General features: G+C 39.2%; 1 protein-coding gene across 2 annotated transcripts in view; it reads right to left on the bottom strand.

Annotated features, from left to right (window-relative positions):
* Positions 1 to 13,957, bottom strand: part of CACNA1I (calcium voltage-gated channel subunit alpha1 I) — a 614,989-nt gene that overhangs the window by 178,945 nt on the left and 422,087 nt on the right. For both annotated transcript variants that reach the window (XM_068252020.1, XM_068252021.1), the window contains one exon: positions 13,608 to 13,731. In XM_068252020.1, the coding sequence (XP_068108121.1) occupies positions 13,608 to 13,731 (124 nt within the window). The remainder of the gene's footprint in view (positions 1 to 13,607; positions 13,732 to 13,957) is intronic.

Here is a 13,957-nt window from a genome sequence, read left to right as displayed (position 1 = left end):
AGTTTAATATGTACTGGTAAATGGTTACTAGATAGAGTAAATATTAATACTCACACACCAGGGTTACCATTAGGCAACCACTGTAAAGGCAGGTGGGGAAATTTTCCTGACCCCACTCAGGAATAAGAAGTCACTCTCTGTAGACGAAAAAATGGGGTTCAACCCTCAGAGGTGCCAAAAGGATAAAAGGAAGCCAAACGAGCTTAAAAACCAAATTCTTGGTAAATAGAGGAGGTAGTGGTGGACTTACCTCCTCCAAGTAGACACACAATGACTGTAGTAAAGACAGTCAATATATTTTATTTATAAACTCCAAATATGCAATGCGTTTCACAGGTTTGATCCCGCTTCATCAGGCAATAACATTGGAGCAATCGCATATATGGTCAGTAGAAGAGCCAGGCACCTCTGTCAGATAGCCAGGCACCTGATCTGCATGCTTGCTCACGGTCTATGGCTAAAAGTATTAGAGGCAGAGGATCATCAGGACAGCCAGGCAATGTGAATAATTACATTTATATGTCAACCTCCATATCCCTCTCACTTCAGGTCCTCTTTAAGGCTTGGTCTACACTATGACGGATTCATACAATGCATGGTGACAGTGAATGTGCTGTCATCATCCACGGCACAAATTCCTTGTTTAAGCTCAACACACACCATGCAATCTTGGTTGTACAGATTTACCAAATCTATGTAGTATAAGGGCCAACAGATTGATAATACCTTGAATGATTGATTGGATAAGCTCTTATACTACATGAAAGTGGTAAGATTGAACAACCAAGATTGTATGGTGTGTGTTGAGCCTTAGAGTGTCTTTATTGTGTCCATTGCTCTAATGTATATTATATCATTCTTCCCTACATGAGGCAAATGGTTTATCAACATACATTAGATTTAGAAAAGGATAGTGAATAAGTTCTTCATTACAAATAAGATGGAAAAAATATCCCAATCTTAATTACACTATTTTGCTTAACACATTAAAGTGAACCAGAGACGAAGCACCCTTGTGTATTTTACCCTATATATCAGTGGGAACATTAGAGAAAACACCTACCCTACTCTCTGCTTCATCCTTCACTGCTCAGCCTGCTTGTTACCAGCCCTGATAAAATCCCTGACTGAGCATTCAGTCTGGCTTTGCTCAGGAATCATTATAGCTGAGTCATTATAGCAGAGCCAGAAGGGGGCCTAGGTTTTGAGGGTAAAAAAACCCTTGTTCAGCCACAGGATAGCGGTGTTTTAGGTCAGGCATAGATCTTTAACATAAATAAGAGCTAAAAAATGATTTTTAAAGAGGCTTCAGAGTCTCTTTAAAGTGTTTAAAGGAAATTTACACCAATTAGCAAGTAAGTGATCCGCAACCTTCAGATGAATTTGTAAAAAGCTGGTTATCTTTATTGCAAAAAAAAAAAAAACCCACACATAAGACATTGACATCCACAGGGTCAAACTGGCACATATTGGGCTCAAGGTGTGCCCTTAGTCATAGTCATTGAAGCTATGACTAAGGGTACACCTAGAGCCCGATATGCATCTGAATGACCTTTTGGATGTAGAAGTCTTACGTGTGGATTTTTTTCAATATAGATAACCGGCTTTTTACAAACTCAGCTGAAGTTTGTGGATCCCTTCCTTGCTGTTTAACATGGTTTAGCTCACCAGATCCTGCACCAATGAGTACGTTAATGGAGTTTTAAAGCGTACAGATTCCTCTCCTGATTTTGGATATTTACACTATGTAATAATATGATACTTTGGTTGCATCATTTGCCTCAACTGTGTCAAGAATAACTCAACTTAAAATGTTTTAAAGGCAAGTTAAAAAAAAGGCCAGGGTTAGATTAAAAAAATGCCCTGCACATAATAATATGGCACAGTATTTGTATTCATTATGTTGCTGTATCTTTTTTTATATATAATAGGGGCCATATGCAATTTGCTGTTAAACCCCCAGCAAGCAAGAAAATACTCAAAATAATTTTGATAGTACTTTAAAAAAAAACAAAAAAACTTTGGGGTACTTTTTCAATTGTAATAGTCTTAAAAGTTATTTGAAAGGGAAGATCAAAAGTATCTCCTAGGATATAACTCAGGAGAAAAAGTTAATTGCATATGGGCCTGTGTCTTAAAGAAAAAATAGCTTGACAAGACCTTGACGCAACTCGAGGTCATGCATCCCTCCCTTTTGTAAGCAATTTAATTTAAATTAATAAATATACTACCTTGATTCTTTTCCGAGAGGTCCCTTGTGATCACTGCACTAATAGTTAATACGTTTATATATATGGGGTCTAATAACATGCATGATATAACATTTTATTAAGCTATTTAGAACATACAAAGCCATTATTTTGCTCTGATTTCAGGGATTTATTTTATCTGAATGGTGGTATTTTCTTTTTTTTTTTTGAATATGCCATGTCACAGTGTCCTTTTCAAAACAGTCCTCCAATGTCTCGGAGGACATGGCTAGACACCTGAACTAAAGAATAAAATGACCAAACTGTTAAAATGCCCTGGCTACTTTGGGGATACATTCATTAAAAGCCATTAGAGTGTTAATATTTAAAGTCTAATTTTTAAGTGCACACTTATCTCGTGATCCACTAATATTAACTAAATGTTGCACGCTATGTTTGTGTAATATGATGTGCATTAGGTAAAAACAAATTAACACAACAAAGTAAACTGTATCTAATTGGGTAATGTCAAATGACTCAACACCATTTCAACTTCTTTCTCATGCAGCGCATATAGATTAAAGGACACCCAAGGTGAAAATAAACTAATCAAATGACATTTCTTCCTAAAAGTGCATGGCTTGACTCTACAAGTGAATGCCACTTTTTCTCTACAGAATCTCACCGTTTTTTGTTTTTTTGAAGACAGAGCCCCAGGGTCCGGTTTACAGACTCCGTATAGTATTTCTATTTTTTTTTATACCCCATGGAGAGGAGAGGAAAGAAAGAAAAGAAAAGCAAAGGGAAGTAGTGTAGTGATCTGCTGACTCCAGCCGGAGAGTACGGTTTGTGCACTTGAGAGGTGCTGGGGTTGGAAATATTGTAGGACCGGATTTAGCATGAGGGTCTGGCAACCGGGTATCTTTTTTGAGGGAGGTCCGTGTCCACCCTAGTTTGGCTCTCATTCAGATGCAACTCCCTAGGTAGAATTTTTTTTCCCGGTATGCCATCTTGTCATAATTGAGTTACGGAAGCATTACCCATAAGATTGAATCCAAGCTGACCAACCCTGATGGAGATTTTTAGGGAACATAATGTTTTGGGTGGTGAATGGGTGGTGAATGGAAGTGTGTATGTTTACAGGGATTAGGGGTGTTAGGTAGGAAAAATGTTTGCGTATTTGTGGTATACCTTTGTATAATAAGCATTATTGAATCTGTTAAAGAAGAATAAAGAAAAATAAGAGTATTAAACGATTATGCAAACCTAACCCAATACAGTAGTGCTGCATTGCAGCCAGTCTGTCAAAGTTGGGTCAAAGTACCGGGTGTACGCTGAGATTGAGAAAAAAATCTCACAGTTTCATTTGGTTCATGTGTACTTCTCTTATAAAGACACCCGTCCTTGCAAGGCCAGATTTATACTTTTTTTCTTGTTTCTCGCCTTCCATGTGCAGCTGTGCCCCTCAATTTCATGTGCATATTCCCCATTCAATGTGTACTATCTATGTACAGCATCCCCTCTCTTAATGTACAGGGCAGCTGCCATCCTCTACCCTATTTCAACCTCCTTTTTCAACTGGCATTCTCCTTTTCTATGTGCAGCTGCCCAAATATGGATTAAGATGTAATGGGGCCCTAGGTAGTAAATTTGGGGTTCCCTTGTGATCCTTTTGGTAAGCTGAAGTGGAGAGAGGTCAAAGAAGCTGGCATGTGGGCCCCTGGACACCCACTAGACCCCAATCAATTGCCCAGGTTGCCTGGTGGATGATCCTGCTCTGCAGCAGCCTCACTTCCATGTCCAGCTACCCAAGGCCCAGGCCTTTCCGGGAATTTGGCAATGATTAAAATAATTAGGCTATTTGAGACCAGGGAACTAGTATTACTACTACATACTTCTGGAAGACCACTTAGGTCTGTCTTTTTGAATATGGATGAGAAAATTGAGAGCCAACACTGCACTGTACTTTTAGAACAAAATGAACTTCAGCTAGAACAAATTCCCATTATGTATCCAACTGTGAGGTTGTCTGTGGCCCCTCTTCATGTAAGGCAGGTTTCATCTGTAAATACTCCTTTCTTCCCATCTTAGCAATAGTAGGTTTTGCTATGAGGTTAAAGGACACCTGAGGTGAAAATTAACTGGTGTGATAAACTATTGCATCTATCCTCTTTCTTCTAGAAATGACTTTTTTGTGGATATCTCACAGATTTATTTTCTATTTAAAGGAACCTGAAGCGAGTAAAATTATTTAAAATAAACACATGATGTAGCTGCAAATGAATATTACATACTTACCTCGCCATCAGTTCCTCTTAGAGGCTCACTATTTTCTTCTTACAGTGATCCCGTCCAGTTCTGACAATATTTTGGCACAACTGAAATATACCAGTTGCTGTCAGTTATATATCAACAGTTGTCAGTTACAACTGAATGTGCAAGGTAATGTCCATGTTTCCCTATGGCTCAAGTGGGTGATATTACAGTGTAACAGTGTGCTGACCAGGATGCTGTTATGGGGTAATGTCCATTTTCAAAATGGAGGACAGAGAATTCCATTGATCACAGTGGACGAATGGGAGGCAGGAGAGGAGAAAGAGATTGAGGAGTAGACTACACAGGAGGTAAGTATGACCTGTGTATGGTTGTTTTGACTATTGTCAGTTCAGGTTCTCGTTAAATCTACTTTTTAAGTTTTTACTGTTTAATTGTTTCTGCTCAGTGACACATTCATCGAAGTATGCCAGAGCTCAAATCTATGAACTATTAACCCTCTTTACCTCTATTCTGCTCTCTGAAGCCATTTTCTGCTAGGAAAGTGTTGTGTGGCTGTATTTTCCTTATCAGTGAGGGTTATACTGTAGTCTGACCCAGTCCTGACTCAGAGAGAAACTGTCACTTGCATACCTGATTTTTCAGGCAGAGAAAGAAAAAATGCAACACAGCATGTGTGTGCTAGGCACTGTACATACACATGTCTATCTCATCATGTCACATGTCTTCTCGAGTATCCTTTAAGTCTCAAGAAGAAGCAACCATAAAAGAGCAAGACTTCCCTCTAACTTCCTACAAAACATGTGGGTTTTCTTCCCTTCGACTTTATATCTTCTGTACTATACATCTGTCACATCTGAAGCTGTTTGGCACACAGTGGCATTCCATATATTCATGTGACATAACCAAGGTAGTATAACGTTCTGTTTGAGAAGGAGCAAGCTTCATATCTACACTTCCTGTTGGTTTTCAGGCTTAAATTTGTAAACCTTGCTCCTATTATTGTTGCTGTGTTTTGGTTGTTATATCCTGCTGCTCCCAATGTTGTCTTCTCTATATTGTGTTCAGTATGCCCGTCCGATTGACTGTATCCTGATTGCTGTATCTTGCTACGTCTCGTAGCATTTTTTTCTCAGTTTTGAATAAAGTTTCCAGTTCTTCTTTCTTATGCATCAGATTTTGGTTGTATTTGCTTCCTGTCAATTGATTAACAGTCACCAGTTGGTTTCATCCATGAGCTGTGGCCTGGGTAATCCCAAGTAATCAAATTCAACCCATCTTACGAAACAAAAAAATTCAGACTAAGACACCGTGGCTTGGATGAGGATAGGTCTACCACTGTTTGACACCATGGACTTACGCTCAACCATGACAAATATAGAATCATTTACAGAGCCTATATGACCATGTGAACCAGTTGATCTCTATTGTGTAACAAGGGTTAGTGATCAAACACCATTATTTAAGGCCTCTTTTCCATGAGCATCTGACAGGTCGTGAATTCACCACCTGTCAGCTGCTCTTACTCCCTAGCCGAGCGCTTGCTTGCGCTCAGCACGGGCTGCGGAGAGGCGCCCCATTAAGTTGTATCTGAGCACGGTGGTTGAGACAATTTCTCACAGCCCAATGATCGCTCTTCCTCGCTGCAACTTATGAGTGCATTTGCTAACTGTGCTATTAATGTCCCCATTTGGCACCATAGAAAGGATGGCAGAGAAGCAGCAAGAACGCTTACAACAGCTGCCGATTACAGGAAATGAGGCCTTGGGCCAAAGGTAGACAATGCTGTTCTTTGCAGTATCTGAGTAGAGGACATTTGAATTTCTTTTACAACAGTAAATACAATCTTGGTGGTACCCAATATCCCTACCTTACCATGTACAGGACCATCTAAATCCATAATCTAAATAAAATCCAAATCCGCAACCTGAAATGAGTAAGTCAAAAATACCCTAAAAAAATGATATGTAAATTACATGATTGATTCTGTGTAATTAAGAGATACACGTGTGCTACTAAGTAGCAGTTTTTGATCTGTGCTTGGCTCTCAAAGAACAAAATTAATGATTTGCATGGACTCACCACTGTCCTAAAGTGACCCATGTTGCATTTTGGACAAGAGGAAATTATCTCATGTAATCTCTTTCTCTTGTCCAGGATACAACACCCATAATGCTCAGTTGAGAGAGATAGTGGACTGCAATAGGACAACACCGAACTTTGTACATTTTTTAATTACAGCACTTTTTGGTGTCTTTTAGTCCACTATTTGAAGACCTGGTGGTTCTGGGTCTCCTCCTTAGCTGAGTACTTGTATTTTCATTACAAAACTTCAAGGTTACAAGGTTCATCAAACCACAGAACCTCACATCAGCCAAAAGTAGTCTTATCAGTTCTTTTGGAAACATTTAAAGTTGAAAGATCGCTAGTTTAAGCTTGGTTTCATTGACCAGAGAGATATATTCTACAATAAAGGCATTGGAAGATATATTCATGTTGTTTATGGAGCTGTCAGCTCAATTAAGTGGGCACAATGCATGTGGACCTCCAACTACCCTTACATGTCTCAAGCTGGCCACATGTTGGTCAATTTTGGAAAGATCTAATACATTATTGATTTCTGTATTTTTTTTAAATTATTATTATTATGGATTTATGCAGTGCTAAAGATATTTTCAACAGCCCTTTAAAGAGTACATCGGGCAATTCAGGTTGATAAGTGTCCCTCAAAGGAGCACACAGTTTAATGTCTCTTCAACAGTCTAGAGTCAACTTGGGGGGAAACCGATTAACTTCTCAACCTGTGGGGAGAAATGAGTGCCCGGAGGCAAAACATGTGAAGTCACGGAGAACATTCTAATTGGCTGCAGAAACTTTGCTAACTGGGATTCTAGTGCTGCAAAAGGAAGACGGCTAGCCAGTTAGCCACCATGTCAAAGATTCTTGCATATCAAGATCCATTATTACAACTGATAAAGATTTCCAATCCAATGGATCTTTAAGACATTTTTTTAATTGTGTGTTTCCTATTGAGGAATGGTAGATAATTTTAAAAACCATTAGTTTTATTAAGTAATCTATGAACACGCATATAAAAAAAATTATATTAATTATTTAAAATTCTTGGCATGGCCAGTAGGATATATTTTTATACATAATATTTTACATCATTTTGCATTCACCCTGTTTTCTATACTGTTAGTCTGTTATGGCCTCAGGCCTTCCCTGAAGACCCAATTATTGATTCTATCTGACTTCCTTGGGAAGTAAGATAAGCACAGTTGTTCTCTTACTGCATCTACCTACCTGTGTGACGTGTCCATTCCTCCCCTAGTTCCCCCTGGTCTCTGTAATCACTTCTTGAAAAATCTGACTTGTAGCATTTCCAGATGGGAAGAGAAAGACATGTTACGATGTTTTCTCCTATCACCCTCTCATTTCTTCCTCTACCCCACCCTATTCACAAACTTTCAGAGGAGAAAATGGGAGGGCGATAGGAGGGAAAATGACAGGAAGTCAACCTTTTCCTTTCAGACAGTTTGACTTTAGCCCGAAGCCTATTGTTTCAAGGAGGGATTACGGGGGTTGGGGGGAATGAGGAGAGGAACTGACGATGCAAAGAGATGTGCAGATCGAGCATGATCATACCTCTGTGCCTACCTTAGGTAGCTTTGCTTTAGGTCCGGTAGCCTTTAAAACAAATAAATGGGGTTTCAAGAAGCATTTTTGTGTGTTTGCAGATTTTTTGACTTGCCTCCTTTATCATTCATCAGAGTATATTCTGCCGGTTGCAGTTTTGAGATCGCAATATAAAGTCAAAACTGATACGCTCTAAAACAATGTCACACTGGCGCTTGAGAATGACAATTGTAAGAAAAGATTACCTAAGATCAGACCTCAGTGCTTTCATAAGTTGCAGTGGATGAGAATATACAGAGCAGATTTCATTAGCCTGTTACTTTTCAGCTGTCATAAACTGCTTTTTCAGCTGGTTTCTATTTTATTATTATTATGATGAATTTTCTATACCCGCCATGGTGTAAATTATAAAATGTGACATGCAGTGTAGATGATTTTGCATAGGTGACACAATATCAGGATGATGCTATTGAAATTCTTGACATTTTAGATTTTTGCTTGTTATATTATTATTATTTTTTTTTATTTTTTTTCCCTGTAGATTTTGAATTGTATTTTTATATGCCTAACTTGTTTTTTCATGTCAGTCACAGAATATTACAGAAAATGATATAACTCATTAACATGCAGTTATCGTAATTCTTCCCCAACAGCAGGACAGTCGCTGATACTGCAGCCAGGATACTTTTGCTGTGTTACACAACCACGTTTCTAAAGTGGTTAAAGGACTGCTTTCAGGAAAATTAGCCAAATTTAAAGGGGCACTATGGCGAAAAATTGTAAAATGTAAAATATGTGCATACATAGACAAATAAGAAGTACAATTTTTCCAGAGTAAAATGAGACATAAATTACTTTTCTCCTATGTTGCTGTCACTTACAGTAGGTAGTACAAATCTGACAGAAGTGACAGGTTTTGGACTAGTCCATCTCTTCATAGGGGATTCTGAGCAAGGCTTTTATTCTTTATAAAGATATTCCCTAAAAAGGATTTGAACAACGATGCTGCCCAGCCTCCCTGCTCCCTACACAGTTTTTTGGCAGTTGGACAGAGCAACTGCCATTCACTAAGTGCTTTTAAAAATAAATAAATGCCTGAGAATCCCCTATGAAGAGATGGACTAGTCCAAAACTTGTTGCTTCTGTCATATTTCTACTACCTACTGTAAGTGACAGCAACATAGGCGAAAAGTAATTTATGGCTCATTTTACGATGGAAAAAACGTACTTCTTATTTGTATATGTTTGCACATATTTAAAATTTTACGATTTTTCGCCATAGTGCCCCTTTAATTACTGATTCAATCTGTACACATACTTAAAATATGTACGTTTGTCCCAGAGTAAAATGCGCTATAATTTACGTGTCTCCTATGATGCTGTTGCTTACAGTAAGCAGTAAAAATGACTGACAGATTTTAGACTAGTTCATCCCACCATGGGGGATTCTCAGTATTTACTCTAGGCAAAGTTCACATTTTTTTATTTTCTAAAAACTGAATGTCCTTTTCATTCCTTTTTTTAATGTTAAAATTTGCATTTGGTTGTTCATGGATGATTTTTAGAGTGGATAATGAAAGTCAAAGGGAGATAACATTCAATTTATGCTGCAAGAAGTAAAGTTGTTTTTCTTTTTTATGCACTGTGCACACAGAAATGTGAATTTTAGCAGAAGTGTGATTCTCCATTGACTTTCATTAGATGTACACCATAACACATTTTCACACGTTCACAAAACACTCTTAAATATAAACCCTGCAAAAAAAAAAATATATATATATATATAATGTTGTTATTTCCTTGATCTATAGGGATACCAGCCTACACCTTGAACTATAAAAAAACTCGGTATACAGAGGCGCCAGAGTAGAGTAAAACGTTTTTTAAAACCGCTTAAAAGCAGAGGGGGGTGTTAGGGTGGACTTACCTCCCTCTTACAAAAAAAGAAAACTCACTTGAGTGTCGATAAAACAGAATTGACAAATAATTTATTCAACTCCACAAATGCGATGCATTTCGCGGGCGTGACCCCCGCTTCCTCAGGCAAAAATAGGAGCACAACTCAGTGGGTTAAGCAATAGGTTTGAGCACCTCTGTCTTGGAGGTTTGTAAGAGGGAGGGTAAGTCCACCCTAACATCGTCCTCTGCTTTTAAGTGGTTTTTTAAAACGTTTTACTCTACTCTGGCGCCTCTGTATACCAAGTTTTTGCTGATCTTCTAGTCCACCCTGGGTGGAGGGGTGCATCCCCATCTACTAGCAGTGGCTGGATAGTGTAATGGTTAAGGGCTCTGCCTCTGACACAGGAGACCTGGGTTCAAATCTCAGCTCTGCCTGTTCAGTAAGCCAGCACCTATTTCAGTAAGGAGTTTCTTGGGCAAGTCTCCTTAACACTGCTACTGCCTACTGAGTGCGCTCTAGTGACTGCCTCGCAAGCGCTTTGAGTCCGACAGGAGAAAGGCGCTATACAAATACTGCCATTATTATTACTGCCATTATTACTATCTACAGAGAGTGACTTCTTAACCTGAGTCGGGTCAGGTCCTAATGCTCCCCACCTGCATTTACAGTGGTTGCCTATGGGTAACCCGTGTTTGTGAGTATATATACATAAAATTGTATTGAACTCTTCATTTTACCTGACAATACTGCACCATATTGGGCTCTCGATTCTCTTCTTGTTTTTTAAGCATACTTGAACTACAAATCCTAGAACTCGAAAGTCAGGAATTTACTCCTGAGGAAGTCAGTTTTCCTGTGTTTTGTATTCACGAAACGCATCAAAATTTATGTCTACCTCAGCGGATCTATATATAATTCTGTGAGATATAAGTAAATTTATGGGTACCAAAAAAATCATCTGTAAAACTATTCTAATTACAGATATGAATTGTTTTCACAGTATAGGAGAATTATTCCGTTGCTGTGACTTTATTATATACAGTAAGTGACAAGCTATGACTTCATATTTATATCCCCTCACCAATGCTACTTTGCGATGGCTATTGTTTTGATCTTGTACATACAAATTTAGAATTTTGTATTGTTCTATGTTTAACTGCTTAACGTCCGCTCCACTCTGATTGGCGTGAGTGGAGCGGCAGCCCTAGGACCACTCCACTCCAATTGCCGTGAAGTCCTAGGAGCGGAGATTGCAGGTGATCGCGCGCACTGATGCACGCGTACCCCCACTTGAGTGATGGAACTTCGCTCCGTCATCAGCCTCCCAGCAGCGCTCGCCACTAGGAGACTGTTAATATAGGGTACAGTGCTGCGATCTACGGCAGCGCTGTAACGGGGGTCAGCCGTGTGACACGGCTGTCCCCCTGAGCGGCAGGGAAGTGAACCGCTGTCATAGGCTGAAGCCTATGACAGCCGATTGCGCTGATTGTCTGGCGGGGGTAGGGAGAGATTAAAAAAATAAATAAAAAATAGGAAAATGTATTATAAAAAATAAAGATATAAATATTTGCAAAAAAATAAATAAACACTTTGGGAGCGATCTCAGCACAGCAACAGAAAGCTCTGTTGGTGGGCAGAAAAGGGGGGGGGGGGGAATCACTTGTGTGCCGAGTTGTACGGCCCTGCTGCAGTGGCCTATTTTGTAAAAAATGGCCTGGACACTAGGGGGGGGGGTTTAAGACCGCGGTCCTCAGAAATTACTAATTCTCTCTACCTAATCTTTATATATGTAATTCACCAACTAGTAATAATAAAGTTCAAAATGATAATTTATGATATTATAATTCTTAAAATGATTTTTAAAATGATATTTATCTAAACACAATCTCAAAACAAAAAATGTTGCTTGGACGGGCCCAGGGTCCGCTATTTATCAGGCACCCACATTTCTTCTTTGCACCCAATAGGCAATATTTTGCATTAGCGCCTATGGGGATAGTCCATTAGCCCCAGGAGCCCAAGTTTTCCGATTCCCTGCCAAAGGGTGCCTTCAAAGACATCTCTGAAAATGTTTGGCCTTTTTTTGCACTTTTTTTTACTTCCAATCCTGAATTTTGTGTTTTTTCATCTCTAATTCTTCTTCTTCCTTTGTGTTTTTTATGTGAATTTTCCCATTACTATGTTGCAAAAAATTGAGTTGACTTGCATTAGATGTGCAGCGAACTTAAATTTGCAAAAATGGAAACACTCAAATTCTGTCATGTGTAAAGAGAGCCTTACTTGCTTGAACACTATTTATTAAAAGACAACTGAAGTGAGAGGTATATGGAAGCTGCCATATTTATTTCCTTTTTAACAATACTCGTTGCCTGGCTGTCCTGCAGGTCTATATAACAATAACTAAGGTGCGCTCAAGGTACTTTTCAGACCAAGTGGAATAAAAGGTAGGTATTTAATATGCAGATATACAAATACAGTTTGTGCAATAAATACAAATCACAGAAATATCCAGGATCCTGTTTCGTACAGCATTCACACAGACAGTCACACTGCAATAAACCAGCAGGTGAAAAGCTATTCACCGCTGATAAAGTTCAATTGTAAACTGCTATTCAACTGTCACCTCAGCCCCAGGAGACAAACTGACGTGTTTTAGCTTGTTCAAAACTGTAAATATCACCATAACTGTTGAATTCCGTGTAGAGCAAGATAAATTGTCAAATGCAACCAAAAGTTCATATCTTTCTTTTGCTGGATAATTCAGATTGCTTTAAAATAAGCTGGCATCGGTATGAGATGTACAATTCAAAACATAATGTAGATCTTACCACCTCCGGGTAGATAATATTGCAAGTTCCTCCAGACCTCCGCTGTAGGCAGTGTGTGGTATAGAGTGAATAGTTCAGCGTGGATGATTGAGCGTGGATGATTTACACAGGACCGCTCTATCCAGGTAGCTCCGGCCGGCAGCGTCCCCGGAGAGTCTGTGCGCAATGGATTGGAAAAGATGCGCTGGGTCAGCCGACCCGGTCCTGGAACGCACGTTTCCGCGTTCCACGTGGGATACAGGAAGTCCGGACCCCAGTTTCTGATTGGTGGTGACGTCACTCCCCTTCAACCAATTGCTTACGCGTTTCAGACGCTATACGGCGTCCTTCGTCAGAGAGGTGGTAAGATCTACATTATGTTTTGAATCGTACATCTCATACCGATGCCCCAACCAAAAAACCTGATCTGCATATACTTGTTCAGGGTCTATGGCTAAAAGTATTAGCGGCAGATAATCAGAAGACAACTGGTATTGCTTAAATATGGCAGCCTCCATATCCCTCTCACTTCAGCTGTCCTTTAAGTGCTTTTGAAAATACAGAGTAGATGGACTACTCCAAAACCTGTCAGATCTGTAACATTTTCAGCCTACTATAAGAGACAGCAAAATCAGAAACATTTTATACATATGCATAAACGTGTAATTTACATTTTTACATTTTTTTTGACAATGCTCCTTTAAATGTCGCATTTACTGGCTTAGTCAAAATATATATTACTACAATCATCAAACACAGCTGCATCACAGCTTGCAAGATAGTAAAGATGGTTCTCACCGTACTCTTGTGCTCAATCTGAGGTCTTTCCAAAGCAATGGTAATGCAGTTGAGAAAGATGAAGGCAAGGACCACATAGTCGAAGAGCTTGTGTGCAATTATTGTCTGACACATGATGCGGAACCTACATGAAAAACCACAACCAAAACAGACACAATCACACACTACACGGAGACATTGGGACCCATTTATTATCGACTTATTCAACCTACGTATCTGACACCGGCATATTTCACAGCATTTATACTTTATGGTAAACATGTAATCCTTTGTGTCAGACCTCAGTGCTAAAATCCCCACAACAGGGATTGGAAATAATCCACAAAACATATCTCTTCCATTATCTTTCC

Source organism: Hyperolius riggenbachi, chromosome 9, assembly GCF_040937935.1.
Source record: "Hyperolius riggenbachi isolate aHypRig1 chromosome 9, aHypRig1.pri, whole genome shotgun sequence".
Taxonomy (NCBI): domain Eukaryota; kingdom Metazoa; phylum Chordata; class Amphibia; order Anura; family Hyperoliidae; genus Hyperolius; species Hyperolius riggenbachi.
Note: the sequence above shows the minus strand (reverse complement) of the source record. Positions and strands in the feature narration are given on the sequence as shown.